Source organism: Ceratotherium simum, chromosome 3 (genome assembly GCF_057802395.1).
Source record: "Ceratotherium simum simum isolate JZ-2026a chromosome 3, ASM5780239v1, whole genome shotgun sequence".
Lineage (NCBI taxonomy): Eukaryota > Metazoa > Chordata > Mammalia > Perissodactyla > Rhinocerotidae > Ceratotherium > Ceratotherium simum.
This window is the reverse complement of record NC_141902.1, coordinates 457403-482341: the sequence shown is the minus strand read 5'-3', so window position 1 is coordinate 482341 and position 24939 is coordinate 457403. Positions and strand designations below refer to the sequence as shown.

General features: G+C 42.7%; 1 protein-coding gene across 7 annotated transcripts in view; it reads left to right on the top strand.

Moving 5' to 3' along the window:
• Nucleotides 1-24939, top strand: part of GNG2 (G protein subunit gamma 2) — a 110556-nt gene that overhangs the window by 80352 nt on the left and 5265 nt on the right. For all 7 annotated transcript variants that reach the window (XM_087421558.1, XM_087421586.1, XM_087421577.1 and 4 more), the window contains one exon: nt 5488-5603. In XM_087421558.1, the coding sequence (XP_087277684.1) occupies nt 5517-5603 (87 nt within the window). In that variant the 5' untranslated portion in view covers nt 5488-5516. The remainder of the gene's footprint in view (nt 1-5487; nt 5604-24939) is intronic.

The following is a 24939-nucleotide window of genomic DNA, read 5'->3' as shown; positions in this document are numbered from 1 at the left end:
GATAAAAGACTTATACAATGAAAACTACAAAACATTGCTGAAAGAAATTTAAAAAGACATAAATAAAAATGGAAAGACATCCTGTGTGCATGTATTGGGAGACTTAATATTGTTAAAATGTCAGTACTACCCAAAGCAATCTTACAGATTCAATGCAAGCCCTATCAAAGTCCCAGCAACATTTTTTGTAAAAATAGAAAAATTATCCTAAAATTCATATGGAATCTCAAGGGACCCTGAATAGCCAAAACAATTATGAAAAAGAACAAGCTGAGGACTCATGCTTTATGATTTCAAAACTTACTACAAGGCTACAGTAATTCAACAAGTGTGGTACTGGCATAAAGGCAGGCATAGATCAATAGAACAGAATAGAGAGCCCAGAAATGAACCCTCACATGTACAATGATTTTCAACAAGGGTGAAAAGACCACTCAACAGAGAAAATACAATAGAGAAGAGACAATCTTTTCAACAAATGGTGTTGGGAAAACTAGATATCCACATGCAAAAGAATGAAATTCGACTCTTACCCTTTACCGTATACAAAAATTAACTCAAAATGGATCAAAGACATAAATGTAACAGCTGAAACTTTAAAACTCTCAGAATAAACCATGGGGAAAAGCTTCATGACATTGGATTTGGCAATGATTTCTTGGATATGTCACCAAAGGCACAGGCAACAAAAGAAAAAATAGACAAATAGGACTTCATGAAAATTTATAAATTTTGTGCATCAAAGCACATTATCAAAAGAGTGAAAAGGCATCCCACAGAATGGGAGAAAATTTGCAAACCATATATCTGATGAGGGATTAACATCCAGAATAGATAGAGAACTCGTAAAACTCAACAACAAAAAATCTGATTCAAAAATGGGCAAAGGACTTGAATAGATGTTTCTCCAAAGAAGATATGCTATGGCCAATAAGCACATGAAAAGATGTTCAGTGTCACTAATCATCAGGGAAATGCAAATCAAAACCACAGTGAGATGCCACCTCACACCCAGTAAGATAACTACTATCAAAAAAACAGAAAATAATAAGTGTTGGTGAGGATGAGGAGAAATTGGAACCCTTCTGCACTTTTGGTGAGAACGTAAAATGGTACAGCCACTGTGGAAAACAGTACTGCTGTTCCTCAAAAAATTAAAAATAGAAAGCCATATGATCCAGCAATTCCAGTCCTGGGTATATACCGAAAAGAATTGAAAGCAGAGTCTTGAAGAGGTATTTGTACACCATGTTCACAGCAGCATTATTCACAGTAGCGAAAACAGGAAAGCAACCCTAGTGTCCATCGATAGATGAATGGATAAGCAAAGTGTGATCTTTACATACAATGGAATATTATTCAACCTTAAAAAGGAAGGAAATCCTGGCCCAAGCTGCAAAATGGATGAACCTTAAGGACATTATGCTCAGAGAATAAGCCACTCATGTAAAGACAAATACTATAGGATTCCACTTCTGTTAGGTCCCTAGAGTAATCAAAGTCGTAGAGACAAAAAGTACAATGGTGATTTCCAGGGCTAGGGGAGGAAAGAATGGGAGTTATTGTTTGATGATTACAGAGTTTCAGTTTTGTAAGATGTGTGTGTGTGTAATGCATTGTCCAAAAACCTCAAACTTAGAAGATAGTCTAACTTTTTCTTATTTTCCATGGTCACTTTTTAGGAAAACACATACCTCTTTGGAACACTGGTCCAGGACTCAACAATTCTTCCAGTCTTTAGGAGGGGGTTTTCTTGGTTGATTTTATGGGAAAGCAGGTAGATGTGAAAAAGAGGAAAATGTACTAAGTGATTCTAAAAGTGGCACTAGACTCTGTTGGGTCACATGGTAAAACAAGAACATTCAGGACGTATCTTCCTAAAACTAGGAGCACAAATGAAAGCCCGTGTTTACTTTTTCTCTCAAGTCCATTTAGGTTTCAAATGTGTTCTCTCCCCAACATTTCTAGACCTGCATCCTGCCCCATCCGTCTACTTCTCCCATCAACTCCCCACCTCCTCACTTCCCTTCTCTGCCTGCACAGAGGTCTCCTTCCATGGTGGGTAGAAAAGGCCCCCAAAGATGTCCATGTCCCCATTCCTGGAACCTGTGAATATGTTACGTTACATGGCAAAGGGGAATTAAGGTTGCTAATCAGCAGACCTTAAGGTAGGGAGGTTATCCTGGATCATCTGGGCCCGGTGTGGTCACAAGGTTCTTCAAAGTGGACGAAGCGGGCAGGGGAGAATCAGAGGGAGATGAAACCCCAGAAAAGGGCAGAGTGACGTGACGTGAGAAGGACTCAACTCACCTTTGTTGGCTTTGAAGATGAAGGAAAAAGCCAAGAGCCAAGGCACGCAGGCCACCTCTAGAAGCTAGAAGAGGGCAGGAAACGTTCTCCCACGGAGCCTGCAGAAGGAATGTGGCCCTGCCCACACCTTGAGTTTAGCCCCATGAGTCCCACTGCCCACTTCTGACCTCCAGAACTGGAGGATAATCGATTTCCATTGTTTGTTACTGAATTTGTGCTAACGTCTTACAGCAGCAATGGAAAATGCATGCACTTTCTACTTCAGTCTCCTCAGCACGGCCACAGCTTTTCCCAGGGAACATGAACAGGCTTTAGGACATGGACTTTCCTAGGCACTCAGAGGAAAACAGTGGGTCATCTAATCAGTTAATGGCAGATCTGTTGGTCAATGGCACAGAAACCCTTAATAATGGTGGTGTAAACAAGAGAGGTGCATATTTCTCTCCACATAGATGGGAGCCAGTTCACAGCTGGGTGGAGGCTCCACGTGTCAGTAAGGACCCAGATCTTCCTGCTCCCCCTGGAGAGTAGCCTGGATGTTCAAGATGGAGCTCTGTGGTCAACACGCTGCCTTCTAAGCCAGTGACAGGAGGATGGGGAGGCAAAGGGCACACCCTTCCCTTCAAGGACACTCTGCTTATGTCACATTGGCCAAAACTTAGTCGTATAACTATACTGAGCTGACAGGGAGGCTGGGGAATGTATCTTTCAGCAAAATATGCCCAGCTAAAATTCAAGGTTCTTGGAGTCTCTGTTAAAGAGAAAAACATTGTTGGGGCTGGCCCGGTGGCACAAGCGGTTAAGTGAGCACGCTCCGTTGTGGCGGCCCCGAGTTCGCCTGTTCGGATCCCGGGTGTGCACTGACGCACTGCTTGGCAAGCCGTGCTGTGGCGGCGTCCCATATAAAGTGGAGGAAGATGGGCACGGATGTCAGCCCAGGGCCAGTCTTCCTCAGCAAAAAAAGAGGAGGATTGGCAGATGTTAGCACAGGGCTGATCTCCTCACACACACACACACACAAAACAAAGAAAAACGTTGTTATTACTAATGAAGAAGAGGAGAAGGGGTATTTGGAGGCAAGCTGTGGTCTCTGCCACAGGTTACCGTGCGATCTGGTTGAGATTCAAGGGCAGAACAGCTGGCCAGACTCCCGACACTCCCTCAGGAGCAATGAGGATTTGATAATTCTGATAATCTCTATTCTAGTGGGGGAAGTTCTGGTTTGGAAGAAGCGTTAGCTTCACAGAACAATGTCCAGGCGCTTGTAGATCGTGGCTGCTCCAACTTTGGATGAATCAAAGTTAGGCTGCTAGGCTGCCCTGTTGGGTAAGTTAGCACCCCATCTGGGCCCTGAGAAGTCTTGCCAGGCTGTTAGATGTTTGTCTGATTTGGGGCTGAGACGGTGGGGTCCCGACCGTGCTGGTGAATCATAGCTCTTTTCATTTTTCGTTTGCACACGCAAGATCCCTCCCTCATCTTCAAGCAAGTGAAAATAGGGTTCAGAATCTTTGTGGCTTCAAAAATCCCTTCAGTCTTTCTTCTCAATTTATTGTCTCCAAACCCTTTGAAAACAAGTTGACGGAAGAGTTAATTATCTTCCAATTTATACTGTAAATGCTGGTGAGGTGGCTTATTTTGCAGTATTCTTTATAAAATAACACTCTGTGAAGGGGCCTCTTTGTTTAGAGAGAGTTATACATAATTTCTTCTTTTGTCTTGAAGAGCTAGATATCAAGAAATAAGAACCAAAGGAGATAATTTATAGACTTTTGCTTTTTTTGTAATTGAGATAAAAGTTGTTTCTTGATTTTACTGGATAAGTAAAAATCTATGTACTGAACTTATTATGGGTTATTCTTCCTTCCCCAGTTTTTCTATGTCTCTTGCCTTTTTGGGATGGTGACCTGATCCTACTTTACCCCTAGATAAAGATGTTCCCCAAAGCTAGCAGAAGTCGAAATTTTTAATGCAGTGTGTTCAGAACAAGATCCGACTAGTATTGACTAACGCAGTGCGTTAATGCTTCGTGGGTCACGCACTCTGGTTAACTTGCAGCTCTCAGAAGCTGCTTCACTCTTGGGTCAGTGACTTGAGGGGCACATTTACACAGGGGGCCCTGAAACAGCATATGGCACCTTGACGTGGAGCGAGACCTGATCAGAATGTGGGGGAAATGGGCCAAAAATAAAATAGGATACTTTCCAAGATGAACAACAAGAATACAGTGAGAGGGTGGATCAGGAAAGAATGAGAAGAGAAATGGACTGAGATAGGACTTGAGGAGGGTGGGGCATGCATGGGGGGAGGTCTGGCAGAGCCAGGGGCAGAGAAACCATCTCGCAGTCCACATAGGTACAGAGCTCCGCTCCCTAAACCTTTGTGTTCCATTTCCATGTTTATAAGTGTAATAAGTCTGCTGTGCTTAATTGGGAACACCACTGGTGAACTCACTGATGTAATTAACCATTTAGACGTGGCAGTCCTTCTCCCTTGACATTACAGATGTGTTCCCAAAGAACTGTGAGTAAAGTGAAGAATTGTAAATCAAGCCACGTTTCAAATAGAGTGGAAATGACTGTTAAACCAGTGCTGAATAAATGACACTGAAAAGCCACATCTCCCTTTGCAGCATCTCTGCAGTATGATAGGCCTAGGTGGTTACAGTTGACCAGAAAGTTGGCATCTGAGCCCCTCGAGAGAACACTGTCCACCTGGTGTCGTTGGTCCTGAAGGACCATGCAGTCTACCATCCCTCCATCTGCTCCCTTTCCCTCTGAGGACGCTGAACACTGTAGCTGACAACAGCACCACCCAATAAATAACAACAGTAATCACGAATTCTGTCACCCTTACCATTTTGAACTTGTTTCCTAAATGAAGATGACTTTAATAACTTGCTTTCTTCATGTGGCAGCACATCTTCTACCTGATTTGGTAAACATTATTCTTTTCCCTGAAGAAGGGATGGGAGGGCGGAGGGTGGGGGAGGCAGAAAAGCAAACCTCATCTCCTGGTCTGCCTGCCAGTGAGACGTGGTCCTAGATCGGGGTGTGGAAGGCTGGAGGGTGTGTGTGGCTGACTGCAGCCACTCTTCTGAGGCCCCCGTTATGATGAACCTGCACGCTTGGCAGCCCGTGAGTTCTCTGATGCCCACTTACTCCTTGTCTTCCTTCCTAGTGCGTCTGAACAACCCACCCAGCGCCCCGATGGCCAGCAACAACACCGCCAGCATTGCACAAGCCAGGAAGCTGGTGGAGCAGCTGAAGATGGAGGCCAACATCGACAGGATAAAGGTGAGGGCTGCACGCCCACGCCGCTCGCCCACCCTTGACCAGCGGGAGCGCGCGTGCGGCCTCTGTCGTCCGAGTAATCTTCCGTAGAGTGACGGTGGGAGAGAAACTGGGTGGTTAGGCAAAAGCTCTGTTTTCTAGTGTCTTTGCCTTCTCTGGATTTCTCCAGAATAAAGTGATAGTATAAATTAAAACTGGTTCTCCATGTAGAATTCACAACGAAACGTAGGCTCGTGGCTGAATTCTAGGAAACTGGAGAACGAATAAACTCGCAGCCCACCGGTTGACCTCTCTGACCTTGTAAGGGCCTTTTCTCATTTGAGTTTTAATGTTTTCTGTCCTGATTTATGTTCTAAGTTGAAGTGTCTTTCACCTCTAATCCTTCCATTCACCATTGCAGGTTATTATTTTTTTCTTCTTTATACCTTATTGGATTTTTTTCTTCAAAACATGAAAACCACACAGGGTCTCCCTAAGAAGTCACACAGCATGGAGGAGGATGGAAGTCAGTCTGCTTCTTTCTTCTTCTCTCACTCCCCAGACCCAGCCTGACAGCTTTGCCTTAAGTTGAACCAAGACTTTAAATCACACCTTTTGTTGGCAGATTTTAGGTGTAAAGTTGCTCCTCACAGTGTCATTATTAACAGACAGCTCCTGCAGGGTGGTAAAGTAAATTTTTCTCAGCTATCAAAACTTCACTCTCCCAGAAGAGCCAAGCATTTTATGAAATGGAACTTAGAAACATATCTCATTGTATTAACATAAAATTAGAACATTCTTCCAATGCCTTTTAGACTAGAATATTTTTCCTATTTTGTCCATACCCACTTCAGCAGCCCAACTGCCCTGGCCGTCCTCTGGAGAGTGCTCCTAGAGCAAGGGTCAGTAGATCACGGCTCATGAGCCAGGTCCAGCCCACTGTCTGTTTCTGTAAATAAAGCTTTATTAGAACACGCTCATCTACATACTGTCTGTAGTACTCTCACCCTACAACAGCGGAGTAGAGTAGTTGCAACATGACCATGTGCCCACGAAGCCTAAAACTTTTACTCTCTGGCCTTCTAGAGAAAAACTTTGCTGACTCCGGGTCTAGAGCAATGGTTCTCAGCCTGTCTGTACATTCAGATCACCCAGGAAATTCTATAAAAGGACCAATTCCAGGACCACATCCTAGACCAACTAAATTAGAATCTCTTATGTATGATTCAGGCATCAGCATTTTTTTTATCATCAGTTAATTCTGCTGCCTAGCCAAGGTTGAGAACCGAGGTCCTAGGAGAAGGGTTTGCTCCTTCTAACTCCCATCAGGAGTGCTAGAGAGTGAAGGGAGAGCTGGTCCTCGTCCGTGAATAAGCTGAGCGAATATCCGCGGACGTGTTTCCCTCCACCCTACATCACCTGTGTGAAATCTGAGTCCTGGTCTGGAGCTTCTGCCCTTCTTGCGACAGCTTCAGGTCCCCGTTTCCATTCACGACTGAGGTGAATGAAGGGTCCCCGCCGTCCCCCTTGCTCCCTGACCACCTTCCTCGTCTCCTGTGCCTCTTCTTTTTTATTTGCTTGCTGAAAAAGGACAGGGTGGCAGGTGGGCACAGTAACTGCTGAGAGAAGTGAGGTGGCCCAAAGACGTGGCATCAGCAAGTCATTCAGTTCTGGTTTTGGGGGAGAGGTTCTGCCTGTGGACCTTCTGGAAAATGCCACTTTGCCTTTTGGGGGGACCCAACTAAGATAAAAGTGTTTGTGAAGCACTGCTGTGGTTGGCATTTTCTGTTTCTGCTCAGCACCCCCAGGCCCAGCTCCTGAGGGAGGACCTGGCAGTGTTGGTGACGAACAGCTGACAGTGGGAGCAGGAGGACAGGCGTAGGCCTTATCAGCCATAGGTCAGACCTTCATCACCCCTCCCCTGAATCGTTGACTGAAGGCGTCTTAGCTCATCTCTGAAACCCCATCTCCATCCCTGCCGTCAGTTACCATCCGTTGCTGCCAAAAAACCTTTCTATAAGAAAATCTCATTATGTTCCTCTTCTACTGAAAGTCTTTTCACGATTGCCATCACCTCTAAAACAAAATTCAAACTCTGCAGCAGTGTATGAGGTCCTTCTGGCCCTTCCCCTCTTTTCAGCTTCATCCTCCTCTTCTCACCCCATGCCATATTGAACCATTTTTAATTTCCTTGATGGGAATTTCAAATGCCTGAAACATTCACTCTCCTCTCTCCATCTTTCTGCTTTACCAACTCTGATGACTCCTTGAAGACTCAGGCCAACCATTACATCCTTTAAGAAGCCTTCCCAGACCCTCCTCATAAGGTGGGATTGTTGCTATTTCTTCAGCTGTTCATTTACTCTTTCATCTAATAAATGTTTTACTGAGAGCTTTCTAAATTTCCAGGCCTTGTTTGGTCATAGAGATAGAGAGATGGATAAAGATGAAGATGTGATTCTTGCCATTAAGGATCTCTTGGTCTAGTAAGGGTTACAAAAAATATGAACAAGATCTATCAGTGATGCAAATAAGATACCTAAGAAGCATAATTACCAGATATCGTTGGAAAGAAGCCAACACCACACCCGACTCCCTTTGCACACTTCCTCTCAAGAGACCGAGTAAGTCGCTAGTACAGAAAGACGAGGCCTTAGCCCCTTAAGCGAGCGCCGGGCGGGTGCCTTCCTGGCCGATGCTCACACTCAAGTCTCTGCATCCCTCCTGATGCCCTCAGACCTTGAATTGCTGGAAGTACAGCAGCGGCCTGTGTTTTGGCATCTGCACAGCAGAACCGGGCAGGCATGCTGTGGTAAGGTGTCAGATTATTTTTAGTTTAACCCTTGGGTAAAACAGCAGCTGTATTGACAGTTGTCAGCTGGCTGGTTTAGGGCCTGGTTATCTCCTTAGGAGTCCCTGCAAGGCTTCCTAGGGGTCAGGCGTCTCCACCTACTTTCTGTGAATGATCCCGTCCGCAGGAAGGGGCTTCTGTCTGAAGACCCCAGGTTGTGACTTTCAGGTCAGAGTAGTGATCTCTTGAAGCTGTCATTTCTGCAGCGGTGGCTTTGTGTACATCCCACAGAGCCCACTGTGGCCGAGGCCACAGGGAACGGGGGCGAAGGGCACAGCTGGCACTGGAGTGTCGGGGTCCCTGAAACAGGGGTGGCCTTATCCCCTGTATGGCCTCCAGAATAAGTCGGGCTGCACAGAGGAACTGCACCTCAACAGGATCTGAAGAGATGTTCTCTCAGATCCCTGGGAGGTTTGGGCTAATGAGCCCAGTGTCTGTTCCTAAGCCTCAGGCATAGTTACATTATACTCCCAGCCTCCCTGTGTTTCTTTGTTAGCTTTTCGTTCCAGGACAGAGAGTGAAGAGGAATCTAGGGAAGCGGGGAAGGGTCTGGGGGAGGGGCCGAGTGGGGTCGTGGAGACTGCGACACTCAGGTGCGTGGAGCACCAACACGCTCACCCTGACGGCGGCAAAGGCAAGTGAAGGAAGGTTTGTCCCTGGAGCACGCGTTGAAAGAGCATGTTTCAAAGTGAAGGACAGCAGGACTTCAGTAAACCTGTCTACTCGTCGCTGTATTAGGACTCTTAGGGTTTCCAGCAGTAGGAACTAACCCAAGCTTAAGCAGAAAGAGGGGCCTGATGGTAAAGATGCAGGCGTCTCAGAATCCAAGACAGGAACATGGCTGGGTAAGCATGGAAGTGAGAGCAGGAAGCCCCGGGAGCTGCGGGTGCTCTGCGTCACGTCTCTGCTTCTCTCTGTGTCTGCCTCTCTCTCTTCCTGGGAAGAACAGATTTCTCAGCCACCTGTTCTGTGTGGCAGACACAAGACTGCCCCAGGGTCACACATCACAGTTCCAGCTCTGTGAAACGAGATAGACTGGGTCCATCCCCTTTTGTCTCGATTCTGTGTTCCTAGCATGGTGTCTCTGTTCTAGCAAGGATGAGCCACCTGCAGCTTCAGTCGGCTGACATTAGAATCGAACCACATTGCACAAAGATAGCTCCTAGGAATTAACCCCATCCATATGGGTGGAAAGGGGACAGATACCTAAGGAGGGGTGAGAATCGTAAGGTGGAGAGATGCTTTTTGACAGAGGCACTGTGAGCATCCTGAAGAATAACGCAGATGTAAGAACTAAAGGTAGCCGAGACCGGGAGCGTGGGTGAAATGATTGCTTCCTTACTGATGGATGCTCCATCAGTCGAGCCCACATGGAAATGTCAAGATTATTTCTCATTTCTCTTTCCAACTGGCTCTCCTTACTATCCCAAGAAAATGCTATGCAAATTCCTACCTCTGGTTATTCGGGGTCCCTCACTAAGAATGCCCCTCCCAATTCTTTTCCTGTCTTCTATAGACTGAATGTTTTTGTCCCCTCAAAATTCATATGTTGAAACTCTAACACCCAAGGTGATGGTATTAGGAGGTGGGGCCTTGGGGAGGTGATTAGGTCATGAGGGCAATTAGTGCTGTTATGAGAGACCCCAGGGAGCTCCCTCGCCCCTTCCAGCATTGGAGGACACAGCGAGAAGCTGGCCCTCTGTGAACCAGAAAGTGGGCCCTCACCAGACACCAAATCTGCCTGCACCTTGATCTTGGACTTCCCCACCTCTAGAACTGTGAGAAATATATTTCTGTTGTTTATAAGCCACCTGGTCCTTGGCATTTTGTTATAGTAGCCCAAACAGACTAAGACACTACCCAAATCTTACTCCTCTCTTAGGGGTCAGCTCCAATCCCCACTTCTCCATGAATCTGTTCCATTCTGATCATATTTACTAGTCAATTTACTAATTAATTTCACCTTCATCAGATAAATTTTTCCAACTAGACTATACAGTCCTCAAAGTCAAAGACCACAACCTCTACTTTTTTGCGTCCTTTCACGGTGCTGAGGTATTCAGGAAACACTTTTTTTAGTGGGTAGCTTTAGGTTCGGGTACTAAGAGTGTCATATAACAAGACATCAGGAACTAGATTCAGCATGACATTTCCAATTACATTTATGGTTTGGGAAATTCCAAGAATGAAGGTAATTGGCCAAATAAAACTGTGATCATACGAGAAAATTCAATGAAAAATTTTTTAAAAAGGCCGAATTGACCATTATAAGATAAGTAAAGTGTTTCATGTCATGACTATAAGTAGCCAGCATTTATAGTATACCTTCTTTTTTTTTTAATTGATGTCTTAATAATTTATAACATTGTGAAATTTGGGTGTACATTTTTGTTTGTCAGTCACCATATACATGTCTCCTTTCACCCCTTGTACACACCCCCCACCCCCCTAGCCACTGGTAACCACAATACGGTTTTCTCTGTCCATGTGTTGGCTTATATTCCACATATGAGTGAGATCATATGGTGTTTGTCTTTCTCTTTCTGGCTTATTTCACTTAACATAATACCCTCCAGGTACATCCATGTTGTTGCAAATGGGACGATTTTGTCTTTTTTTATGGCTGAATAGTATTCCACTGTATATATATACCACATTTTCTTGATCCAGTCATCAATCGAGGGACACTTGGGTTGCTTCCACTTCTTGGCTATCGTGAATAATGCTGCAATGAACATAGGGGTGCATAAACCTCTTTGGATTGTTGATTTCAGGTTCGTTGGATAGGTTCCCAGTAGTGGGATAGCTGGATCATAGGGTATTTCTATTTTTAATTTTTTGAGGAATCTCCATACCGTTTTTCATAGAGGCTGCACTAGTTTGCATTCCCACCAGCTGTGTATGAGGGTTCCTGTTTCTCCACATCCTCTCCAACACTTGTTGTTTTTTGTCTTGGTGATTATAGCCATTCTAACGGGCATGAGGTAGTATGTTAGTGTGGTTTTGATTTGCCTTTCTCTGATGATTAGTGATGTTGAACATCTTTTTCATGGCCTATTGGCCATCTGTATGTCTTCTTTGGAGAAGTGTCTGTTCATTTCCTCTGCCCATTTTTTCATTGGGTTGTTTGTTGTTCACTTATGTGAGTTCATTTTATATTATGGAGATTAACCCCTTATCAGATATATGTTTTGCAAATATTTTTTCCCAGCTGGTCAGTTGTCTATTCATTTTGATCCTGGTTTCATTTGTCTTGTAGAAGCTCTTTAATCTGATGAAGTCCCACTTGCTTATTTTTTCTTTAGTTTCCCTGGTATGAGTAGGCATGGCATCCGAAAAGATTCCTTTATGACCAATGTCAAATAGTGTGTTGCCTATATTTTCTTCTATGAGATTTATAGTTTCAGGTCTCACCTTCAGGTCTTTGATCCATCTTGAGTTAATTTTTGTGAATGGTGGTAGCAGGTGGTCCACTTTCATTCTTTTTTCTTTTTTTCTTTTTGTGAGGAAGATTGGCCCTGAGCTAACATCTGCCAATCCTCCTCTTTTTGCTGAGGAAGACTGGCCCTGGGCTAACATCCATGCCCATCTTCCTCCAGTTTATATGGGATGCCGCCACAGCATGGCTTGACAAAGCGGTGTGTTGGCGTGCGCCCGGGATCCAAACTGGCGAACCCCGGGCCACCACAGCTGAATGCGTGCACTCAACCACTTGTGCCACTGGGTCAGCCCCTCTCCTTTCATTCTTTTGCATGTGGCTGTCCAGTTTTCCCAACATCATTTATTGAAGAGACTTTCCTTTCTCCATTGTATGGTCTTAGCTCCTTTGTCGAAAATTAGCTGTCCGTATATATGTGGTTTTATTTCTGGGCTTTCAATTCTGTTCCATTGATCTGTGTGCCTGTTTTTGTACCAGTACCATGCTGTTTTGATTACTATTGCTTTGTAGTATGTTTTGAAGCCAGGGATTGTGATGCCTCCAGCTTTGTTCATTTTTCTTAGGATTGCTTTAGCTGTTCGGGGTCTTTTGTTGCCCCATATGAATTTTAGTATTCTTTTTGCTATTTCCGTGAAGAATGTCATTGGGATTCTGATTGGGATTGTGTTGAATCTGTAGATTGCTTTAGGTAATATAGACATTTTAACTATGTTTATTCTTCCAATCCATGTGCATGGGATGTCTTACCATTTGTTTATGTCATTATCAGTTTCTTTCAATAATGTCTTATAGTTTTCATTGTATGGATCTTTCACCTCCTTGGTAAGATTTATTCCTAGATATTTTATTCTTTTTGATGAATTGTAAATGGTATTATCATTTTGAGCTCTTTTTCTGTTAGTTCGTTATTAGCATACAGAAATGCAACTGATTTTTGTAGGTTGATTTTGTACCCTGCAACTTCGCTGTGGTTGATTATTTCTAATAGTTTTCCAATGGATTCTTTAGGCTTTTCTATATATAAAATCATGTCGTCTGCAAATAGTGAGAGTTTCACTTCTTTGTTGCCTATTTGGATTCCTTTTATTCCTTTTTCTTGCCTAATTGCTCTGGCCAAAACCTCCAGTACTATGTTGAATAAGAGTGGCAAGAGTGGACACACTTGTCTTGTTCCTGTTCTCAGAGGAATGGCTTTCAGACTTTCCCGATGAGTATGATGTTGGCTGTGGGTTTGTCCTAAATAGCCTTTATTATGTTGAGGTACTTTCCTTCTATCCCCATTCTGTTGAGAGTTTTTATCATAAATGGATGTTGGATCTTCTCAAATGCCTTCTCTGCATCTATTGATATGACCATGTGGTTTTTCTTCTTTGTTTTGTTGATGTGGTGTATCACCTTGATTGATCTGTGGATGTTGAACCATCCCTGTGTCCCTGGTATAAATCCCATTTGATCATGGTGCATGATCTTTTAAATGTATTACTGTATTCAGTTTGCAAATATTTTCTTGAGAATTTTTGCATCTATGTTCATCAGCGATATTGGCCTGTAATTTTCCTTTTTTGTATTGTCTTTGTCTGGCTTTGGTATCAGGGTGATGTTGGCCTCATAGAATGAGTTAGAAAGTGTTCCATCTTCCTCTATTTTTTGGAATAGTTTGAGAAGGATGGGTATTAAATCTTTTTTTGAATGTTTGGTAAAATTCACTGGAGAAGCCGTCTGGTCCTGGACTTTTATTTTTAGGGAAATTTTTGATTACTAGTTCAATCTCGTTACTTGTGAGTGGTCTATTCAGATTCTCTATTTCTTCTTGGTTCAGTGTTGGGAGGTTGTGTGAGTCTAAGAATTTATCCATTTCTTCTAGCTTGTCCAATTTGTTGGCATATAGTTTCTCACAGTATTCTCTTATAATCCTTTATATTTCCATGATATCCATTGTAATTTCTCCTCTTTCAATTCTAATTTTATTTATTTGAGCCTTTTCTCTTTTTCACTTAGTAAGTCTGACTAAGGGTTTGTCAATTTTGTTTATCTTCTCAAAGAACCAACTCTTTGTTTCATTAATCCTTTCTACTGTTTTTTTGGTCTTAATTTCATTTATTTGTGCTCTACTTTTTATTATTTCTCTCCTTCTGCTGACTTTGGGCTTTGTTTGTTCTTCTTTTTCTAGTTCTGTTAGGTATAATTTAAGGTTGCTTATTTGGGCTTTTTCTTGTTTGTTGAGGTGGGCCTGTATTGCTATGAATTTCCCTCTCAGGACCGCTTTTGCTGCATCCCATATAAGTTGGTATGACGTATTTTCATTTTCGTTTGTTTCCAGATATTTTTTGATTTCTCCTTTAATTTCAGAAATAATCTATTGGCTGTTCAGTAGCATGTTGTTTAATCTCCACATTTTTGTCACTTTCCCAGTTTTTTCCTTGTGGTTGAGTTCCAGTTTCATAGCATTATGGTCTGAAAAGATGCTTGTTATGATTTCAATCTTCTTAAATTTATTGAGGCTTGCCTTGTTTCCCAACATATGGCTTATCCTTGAGAATGTTCCATGAACGCTTGAGAAGAATGTGTAGTCAGCTGTTTGTGCGTGGAGTGCTCTGTATATGTCTACTAGGTCCATCTCATCCAGTTTTTCATTTAAGTCCACCGTTTCTTTATTGCCTTTTTGTCTGGATGATCTATCCATTGATGAAAGTGGGGTGTTAAGATCCCCTATTTTAAGGGGATTGTGTTGTTGTTAATGTCTCCTTTTAGGTTTGTTAATAGTTGCTTTATGTACTTTGGTCCTCCTATGCTGGGTACACATATATTTATAATTGATGTGTCTTCTTGGTGGAGTGTCCCTTTTATCATTATATATTGCCCCTCTTTGATTCTCTTAACCTGTTTTATTTTGAAGTCTACTTTGTCTGATATGAGTATGGCAACCCCTGCTTTCTTTTGTTTGCCATTAGCTTGGAGTATTGTCTTCTATCTTTTCACTCTGAGCCTGTGCTTGTCTTTAGAGCTGAGATGTGGTTCCTGGAGGCAGCATATTGTTGGGTCTTGTTTTTTAATCCATCCCAACACTCTGTGTCTTTTGATTGGAACATTCATTCCATTTACATTTTGGGTAATTATTGATATATGAGGGCTTAGTGTTGCTGTTTTATCACTCATTTTCCAGTTCTTTTGCATTGCCTCGCTTGTTTGTGCTGCTTTGCAGCATAACTTCTTGAAAAAGTTGTCTATATTCACTGTCTCTAATTTCTTTTTCTTTTGAAAAATTATTTTTACTCTGGAAATAATCTCAAAGGTACAGAAGAGTTTCAAATACAGTACAAAGAATTGTATTTTTCCCTGAACCATTTGAGAATAAGGTGTCAACAGATGCCATCTCACCTCCACATACTTGAGTGTGTATTTTCTACAAGTCAAACATTCTTCTACGTAATCATAACACAGGCACCAGAATTAGGAAATTATCATTAATACATTACTGCCTTCTAGTACTTGGACCCCACTGAAGTATTGCAAATCATCCCTGTAATGTCCCTTTTAGCCAGAGGCCCCGACCAGAACTGTGCATTGCTCAGGCTGTCCTGTCAGGACAGCTCCCCAGACGGCCTTGATGTTCATGACATGGACGTTTTTAAAGATTACAGGCCATTTATTTTATAGAATGTCACTCAATTTGAGTTTGTCTGATATTTCTTCCTGACTTAATTCAGGTAACAAAATTTTGGCATTAAATCATAGACCTGATGGGGTGTTCATCTCATTGCGTTCTCTCAGTGGCACATGATTTCAAATTGTCACTTACTGGTGATATTAACTTTGATTACATGATTGAGGAGGTGTCTTTCAGGTTTCTCCACGTAAAGCTATTCTTTTTCCTTTTATAGTTAATAAATATTTGGAGTTTGGGGGAGAGACCTTGAGGCCATATAACTATTCTATTTGCGTTCAAACATTCAATTTTTTTTTTCTCTGTGAGGAAGATCAGCTCTGAGCTAACATCCGTGCTAACCCTCCTCTTTTTTTTGCTGAGGAAGACCGTCTCTGAGCTAATATCTATTGCCAATCCTCGTCCTTTTTTTTCCCCAAAGCCCCAGTAGATAGTTGTATGTCATAGTTGCACATCCTTCTAGTTGCTGTATGTGGGACATGGCCTCGGCTTGGCCAGAGAAGCGGTGCATCGGTGCGCACCCGGGATCTGAACCCGGGCCGCCAGTAGCGGAGCGCATGCACTTAACTGCTAAGCCACGGGGCCGGCCCTCCATTTTTTAAAATGTGTTTAATTATATTGATATAGACTTGTAGTTTCCTCTTTTATTGAATGGGTTATAATCTGCTGCTATCATCACTGACTTTTTGTGTTTAAATTGGCCCAGACTAAAAAGCTGGCTACTGTGTCTTTTTGACGTGCCTCCATCATTCTTTGAGTACTTCCTTAGTGTTTGGCACAAAAACATGTTCTAGGGTCCTCTTGTTATTTCCCTGCCCCTGCCTAAGTCAGCCTCTTCTCCAAGGAGCACTAGTTCTTTTGAGAATGGTATTTAGAAATCAAGATCTGGGTGCTAAGTGCTCATTGCTGAAGTGTTGCCGCTGCTAGGTCTTCTCGGTGGACAGAGCCAGAGAATAGACACACACGTGCACACACACACACTTTACATCTGTGTTTATTCCTTCATCTGTATATGTGTGTATGTAGCCCTGGGTTCACTCCGACACCACCAGAACTTCTTACACCACAGGGCTCATTCCCGCTTTTGACTTGCCATATTCGTGGTTCCCCTCAGTGACGATGAGAAACCCGCCTCCTCTCACCCTTATCCGATCGACTCCCCTGTAGGGAACCACCTCCCCCTGCACATCTTCTTCTCCCGACAGGGATGCCTTCATATCCCCTCGGGCTCTCACACTCCTCACCAGGCCTCGCCCTGCCCGAGCTCTCACGTCCCACCATGGGCCCCTGACCTGCTGTGGAAGCCTACCGTGCTCGGTGCCCCCCACTGCCTTGTTGAATTGTTCATGAAGGAGAAGGAGGAGGATTTTCTCCTAAACCCGTTCCAGTGAAGCTTCTCGTCAAGGTCCCAGCAACTCCAGGTTAAATCGAACGGTCAGTTCTCAGTGTTCTACTTGACCTAGTGCAGCATTCAGCATAGTCAGGGATTCCGTATGCCTTGAAGCTCTGTCTTCACGTGGTCTCAGTACTCCCCACTCTCTCAGGCTGCTCCTAAATTTCCTTTGCTGGTTCCTCTGAGCCTCCCCAACTTCTTTTGTTGGAGAGTTCCAGGGTTCAGTCCTCGTTCCTCTCTTCTCTACTTAAATGTACCCTCTTGGTGATCTTGCTAATTCCCAAGGCTTTATGTACCATCTGTGTGACCTCAACTCCCAAATTTACAGCTCAGTCTAGATCTTGCTCCCAAACTCCAGCACTGTATATCTCACAAATAGACGTTTCAATGTCAACCTGCCTAAAACCAAGTTCCTGATCTTCTCCCAAAACACTTCTTTCCCTGTAGTTTTAACCAGCTGGAATGATGGCAACTCCATCTTTCTATTTGCTTGGCTGAGAAACTTCAAGTTATCCTGAATTCTTTTTTATTCACTCCCTTTCTCCAATTCATCAGAAAATCCTGGTGATTCTGCATTCCAATGCTATTTATCCAGAATTGTGCCACTTCACCACGTCTGCTGCTAATGCTCTATTCTCAACTACTGTCACCTCCACTTGGATTACAGAATAATCTCCGTAGTCTCTGCTTCTACCTTTTACTCCCACAGGGGCCTGTTCTCAACATGGTATCCAGAGCGCACCTCTAAATTTGCCAGTGGCTCCCCATTTCTCTCACTGTAACCTTCATTCTGTAAGTTTTCACCCAAATATTGCTTACCTTCTCATTAAGCCTAACCATTGCAACCTGTTCCACCCCTCAGCACATGCACACACTCTCAATCCCTGCTCTACTTCTCATTTTCTTATAAAACTTACTACCCTCTAACATTCTCTATAACTATTTATTGTGCTTTGTTTTCTGTTCTCTCCATTTTCCCACTCAAATACTGTATAAGCAATTTGATCACACTATGTTGGTCCAGTTTGATTCGTGTTTCTTCATTTGGGGCTTGTTGAGTTACTTGAAACTGTGGGTTTGTGGTTTTCGTCAAATTGGGAAATGTTCAGTCATTAGGTCTTCAAATATTCCTTCTTTCCTGTCCTCTCCTTCAGAGACTTCACTTATAGGCACATTCAGCCATGTGAAGTTGTCTCCTAGGTGGGTGTGCTCTGTTCAACTTTTTTTCAGTCTACTTTCTCTCTGTGCTTCACTTTAGAGAGTTTCCATTGTTGTCTTCACGTGCACTAATCTTTTCTTCTGCAATGTCTAATCTGATGCTAATTCAGTTAGTGTATTTTTCATCTCTAGAGATTGGATTTGGGTCTTTTTAATATCTTCCATGTCTCTTTTTATCATGTTTTACTTTCCTCTATCTTCTCTCTTATTATTATTTTTTTTGTGTGAGGTAGACCAGCCCTGAGCTAACGTCTGATGCCAATCTTCCTCTTTTTGCTGAGGAAGATTGGCCGTGGGCTAGCATCCCTGCCCATCTTCCTCTACTTTATATGGGATGCTGCCACACATGGCTTGACAAGTGGTGCATTGGTATGCGCCTGGGATCCGAACCTGTGAATGCAGAGCCGCAGAAGCAGAGTGCGTGCACTTAACTGCTGTGCCACCGGGCCAACCCCTCCTCTGTCTTCTTGATAGAGTACAATATTTACAATAGCTCTTTGAACAGCATCCTTATCTACTAATTTTATCATCTTTGTCAATTCTGGGTCTTTTTCTTTGGATTAATTTTTCTCCTCATTACAGGAGAGATTTTCTTTCCTACTTATTTGCACACCTGGATTTTTTTAATTGGATTATAGCCATTGTAAATTTTATTTTGTGGCATACTGGAATTTTTTATATTCCTTTAAATATTTTCAGGTGTTGTTCTGTGGTGCAATTAAGTTACTGGGAAACATTTTGATCTATTTAAACTGTGATAGGTGGGTCCACAGCAGCCTTTAACCTAGGTTTGTTTGGCACCACTGCTGAAGCCATACCCTTTTTAGGACACTACTCAATCCCCCATGTGTAATGAGGTCTTTCTACTCTGGCCAGTGGAGACACAACATTCCAGCCTCGTGTGGTCACTGGGGATGCTTCACCTGATCCTTCCTGAGATCCTCTGCACAGCCTCAAGTAGTTTCTCCCTCATGTGTGCTGAGCAGGACTCAGCTAAAGACTCAGAAGGAGTCCTCTGGAGGCCCCCAGAGCTCCCTTTCTCTGTGCGTGGATGGCTCTTTCTTCTCTGCTGCTTTCTCCTCAACTCAGGGAGGGTCCTCAGCTCTGTGTGGGTGACCCCTCCCTGTGCCCTGGCTAGAAACTCTCTTCAAGCAGTAAGCTGGATGATCGTGGGGCTTGTCTTGTCTCCCTTCTCTCAGGGATCACTGTCCTGTGCTGCCTGCTAACATTTAAAACCATTTGTTCATGTATTTTTTCCAGATTTCTTTTTTGTTTTGCTGAGGGAGATTTCCCCTGAGCTAACGTCTGTTGCCAATGTTCCTCTCTTTTTGCTTGAGGAGGATTCGCCCTGAGCTAACATCTGTGCCTGTCTTCCCCTATTTTGTATGTGAGTTGCCGCCACAGCATGGCTGATGTAGGTCCATGGCCGGGATCCGAACCTGCAAACCCAGGGCGCCTAAGGGGAGTGCACTGCACTTAACCACCATGCCACAGGGCCAGCCCCCTGTTTTTTCCTGATTTTAAGTTAAAGCAGGAGGGTTTAATTGGTCCCTGTTCCTCCATCATGGTCGGAATTGGAAGTCTAGAATACTAAATAAGTTCCACAGGACAGGAAACTTTGTGTCTTTTGTCCTCTGATTATTCTAAGCCTCCAGAACTGCCTGGCATATGAGGTACTCAGTAAATATTAGTTGAATGGAATATTTTTTGAATAAGGTTATGTCTGAGAGCTCCCTCAGCAATTATTTGGGTGTCTGCTCTGCCGGGCACTGATTATACCGGGGTGAATAAAGCAGATATGGTTCCTGCCTTCAGAGGGCATGGTCCCTGAAGGGGAATCTCAAACAGCAAATAAACAAGCAGTGGATGTAATTATCAAGTGTGGTAAGTGTTTTCCTGTGAAGAAAAGAATGGGGTGCTCTGAGAGAGAATAAGGAGGAAAGTCGTTATTGGATGAAGTGGTCAGGAAAGCCTGCAAAGAGAACTGTGTGTGTGAAGCTCTTTCACATAGTGAGAGGAGACTGTGTGGGGAGGGAGGGTTTCCACAATGTGACACTGGAGTGACAGGCAGACCCAAAGCAGGCAGGACCCCCTGGCTGTTTTATGATGTTTTTCTTCTAGAAAGTACAATGGGAGGCTATTGAAAGTTTTAAATAGGGGAGTGATATGAGCCAATTTATGTTTTAAAAATATCTTTCTAGCTGCTGTAAGAGAATACTACTGGCACAGCTATAACTGTAGGGAAGTCATTCGGAACTGAGATTCTTAAATTTTTGTGCCCTAGGCCCTCTTGGCTGTTTGCTGAACCATATGGTCCCCTTCTCAGAATAAGTTTTTCAAATTACAAAGGAAACTAATTACTTTGAAATATAGTTCATCAGAATATTTTTTAGAAAAATTTGTGATATATATATACTTCTTTATTAACTGATTATATAAAATCTAATAGTGGGTCTGTAATTATAAAGTGAATGAACATAAATGAAACATTGAGAGGTCTGTAATAACTGTAATGTGATAGAAAATATCTGATTTCTATTGGTGACAAAGTCACAGACACTGCTGATGCTACTGTAGTGTGTTGTCTACGTCTATAATGGAAAGAAATGTTAAATTTCCATTTGAGATTAGTGAAAATAAAGATGTAATTTTTTTTATCTTTGAAGTTCACAGACCACCCCCTGAATTCTCTCCGTGGGCCTTGTCTTAATCCATTTGCACTACTATAATAGAATATCATATAGTGGGGGCTTATAAACAACAGAAATTTATTTCTCACAGTTCTGGAGGCTGGAATCAGACTGGTAGATCGAGGCACTGGTAGATGTGGTGTCTGGTGAGGGGCTGCTTCCTGGTTCATAGAAGGCTGTCTTCTCACTGTGTCCTCACATGGTGGAAGGGGCGAGGGAGCTCTCTGGGGTCTGGTGGTCTAGTGGTTAAGACCTGGTGCTCTCACCTCCATGGCCCAGGTTCATTTCTCTGTCAGGGAACCACACCACCTGTCTGTCGGTTGTCACACTGTAGTGGCTGCGTGTTACTGTGACGCTGAAAGCTATGCCACCAGTATTTCAGATACCAGCAGGGTCACCCATGGTGGACAGGTTTCAGTGGAGCTTCCAAACTAAGACAGACTAAGAAGAGGGACCTGGCCGCCCACTTACGAAAAAATTGGCCGTGAAAACCCTGTGAATAGCAGTGCAGGATTGCCTGATACGGCATTGCAAGGTGAGAGGATGGCACCAAAAGACCAGGCTGGGTTCCCTCTGCTGTCCACAGGGGTGCCAGGAGTCAGAATTGACTTGATGGCACCACCACCACCAAAAACTCCCATTGGTGAGGGCTTCACCCTCATGACCTAGTCACCTGCAAAGGCCCCGCCTCCAAACACCACCACATTGGGAATTGGGTTTCAACATATGAATCTGAGAGAGACACAAACATTTAGTCTATAGCAGATCCCTTGGGAAGTTTATTGAATAGGTTATTTCAGCCTGTGGAGAAAGAAGATGGAGGCTTGAACTAGGGAAGTCACAATAGAGATGACAATAGGGGGACAAATTTGAGATATTTTTGGAGGAGGAATCAACAGGACAGAAAAGCCAGAGTTATTGGGGAAATCTTCCTGGAAGAACTAGACCTAGGGGTGTGAAATGTAAAAGAAGCACAATGTTAACAGGAACAGTCAGAAAGCAAGACGACTTGCCAGGCAGACTATTGCTGTGACTCATTGTAAGGTAAGGGACAGGATGACACTGTGGGTAAGAAAGGAAGAGCGTTCCTAAAGGTTAGGTCAGGAACCCTGAGACTCACAACTCGGCCGCTCACAAGCCACGAGACCTAGGGCAAGCGCTTACCTAATAAAGTGAGGATGAGGATAATATTAGCTTCTGGCCCGTAATGTTGTCGTAAGGATGAGATAAGACACTGTGTGTAAAGTGGTATCACAGTTCTGACACGCAGCCAGGGCAGGCAGATATCATCAGTTATTCTAATTCCTGCTAGGATCCTGGCATTGTGTTGGACCATCACCCACAGGAGACTGTAATCTAGTTGAGGAAACAAGATAAAACACACAATATATTTTGATAAGGAAACCATTCAGAATAAAGTGTTCAAATACAAGGTGTGAGCAGCTCTAAGGTATTAAATTTTGCCCAGTATAGTACTTTCTGTATCATAAAAAGATTTTGAAGATTCCTGCCAGATATTTGTGTGTGACCATTGCAAATGAGTAGAGGTGGTGCTGGGTCTCTTAACAAGTGAGTTTTAGATATGACTGTTGTCCAGTCTCTGCTGCTTACAGCTAAGCTCCTGTTTGGGGTAATAATGACTATGGCTCAAACAAGTAAAAGGCACCAAAAACGAAAGTAATCAGGATTCTGAAAGTCTGTCCTTTGCTTCCATTTAGAGGAACTAAAACAAGAACAGACTGCTTCCTTTCATTCTGTCACAGTAGCATTTCATAAAGATGCACAGAGAATTTCAAGCAATTGGAACTAGCCCTGCATTTGAGTAGTTTATATGTAGACGGCTGTGGCTTAATGGCAAAACATTAGGGTTCCATTCTTTTTCTGCTGTGTGCTTTGTTATGTGACATTGAACAGTTCATGCCATGTGCTGAGCCTTCATTTTTTGTCAATAAAAGGAGTACCTACCTCAGGGTTATTATGTAGATCAAAAGAGAAAACTTAACTCACTTGTCTGAAACAATATAGGAACACGATAAAAATATTTTATAAACAATGTAATGCCTATTAAAGAGTGAGACTTTAAGCCAAAAACTGTAACAAGAGACAAAGAAGGTTATTATATAATGATGAAAGGGTTAACTCACCTTTAACAACATGCAACATCTGAGTATCGAAATATGTCAAGCAAATGCTGACAGATCTGAAGAGAGAAATAGACAATAGTACAATAATAGTAGAGGTCTTCAATACCCCACTGTCAGCAATGAACTGATCATTCAGACAGAAAATCAATAAAGAAACATTGGACTTGAACCACACTTCAGAACAAATGGACCTGACAGACACATAGAGCATTCCATCCAACAGCAACAGAATATGCATTCTTCTCAAGTGCACACAGAACATTCTCCAGGATAGGTCAAATGATAGGTCACAAAACAAGTCTTAGCAAATTTAAGACTATTGAAATCATACCAAGAATCTTTTCCAACCACAATGGTGTAAAACTAGAAATCAATAACAGGAGGAAAACTGGAAAATTCACAAATATGTGGAAATTAAACAACACACTCCTGGACAACCAGCCAGTGCATCAAAGAAGAAATCAAAAGGGAAATCGAAAAACATCTTGAAACAGAACACACACAAAAAATGGAAACATATCGTACCAAAACTTATGGGATGCAGCAAAAGCAGTTCTAAGAGGGAAGTTTATAGTGATAAATACCTATAGCAAGAAAAAAGAAAGATCTCAACAACCTAACTTTATACCTCAAGGAACTAGAAAAAGAACAAATTAAGCACAAAATTAGCAGAAGAAAGGAAATAACAAAGATCAGAGGAAAAATAAATGAAATAGAGACCAGAAAAATAATAGAAAAGATCAACAGGGCTAGCCCCGTGGCTTAGTGGTTAAGTGTGTGGGCTCTGCTGCTGGTGGCCCGGGTTCGGATCCCGGACGCACACCGACACCACTTCTCCGGCCATGCTGAGGCCGCATCCCACATACAGCAACTAGAAGGATGTGCAGCTATGACATACAACTATCTGCTGGGGCTTTGGGGGAAAAATAAATAAATAAAATTATAAAAAAAAAGAAAAGAAAAGATCAACAAAACTAAGAGCTGGCCTTTTGCAAAGATAAGCAAAATTGGCAACCTTTACCTAGACTAAGAGAAAAAGAGAGAAGACTCAAATAAGTAAAATCAGAAGTGAAAGAAGAGATGTTACAACTGACACCACAGAAATACAAAGGATCATAAGAGACTACCAAGAGCAATTATATGTCAACGAATTGGATAACCTAAAAGAAATGGATAAATTCCTAGAAATATGCAACCTACCAAGACTGAATTATGAAGAAATAGAAAATCTCAACAGACCAATTACTAATAAGGAGATTGAATCAGTAATCAAAAATCTCTCAACAAACAAAAGTCCAGGACCACACAGCTTCATTTGTGAATTTTACCAAATATTTAAAGAATTAATGCCAATCCTTCTCAAACTCTACCAAAAAATTGAAGAGGAGGGAACACTCCCAAACTCATTTAAAAGGCCAGCATTACCCTGATACCAAAGCCAGATAAGGATATTACAAGAAAAGCAAACTACAAGCTAATATCCCTGATGAATACGGATGCAAAAATTCTCAACAAAATATTAGCAAACTGAATTTAGCAGCACATTAAAAGGATCATACACCACAGTCAAGTGGGACTTATCCCTGGGATGCAAGGATGGTACAATGTACACAAATCAATAGGTGTGATATGTCACATTAATAGAGTGAAAGGTAAAAATCATATGATCACTCAATAGATGCAGAAAAAGAATTTAACAAAATTCAACATCCTTTCATGAAAAAACTCTCAACAAATTAGATACAGAAGCGATGTACCTCAACATAATAAAGGCCATGTCTGACAAGCCCACAGCTAACATCATGCTGAATGGTGGAGGATTGAAAGCTTTTCCTCTAAGCTCTCAATCTAAGACCAGAAACAAGACAAGGGTGCCCACTCTCACCACTCCTATTCAACATAGTGCTGGAAGTCCTAGTCAGAGCAATCAGACAAGAAAAAAGAAATAAAAAGTGTCCAGA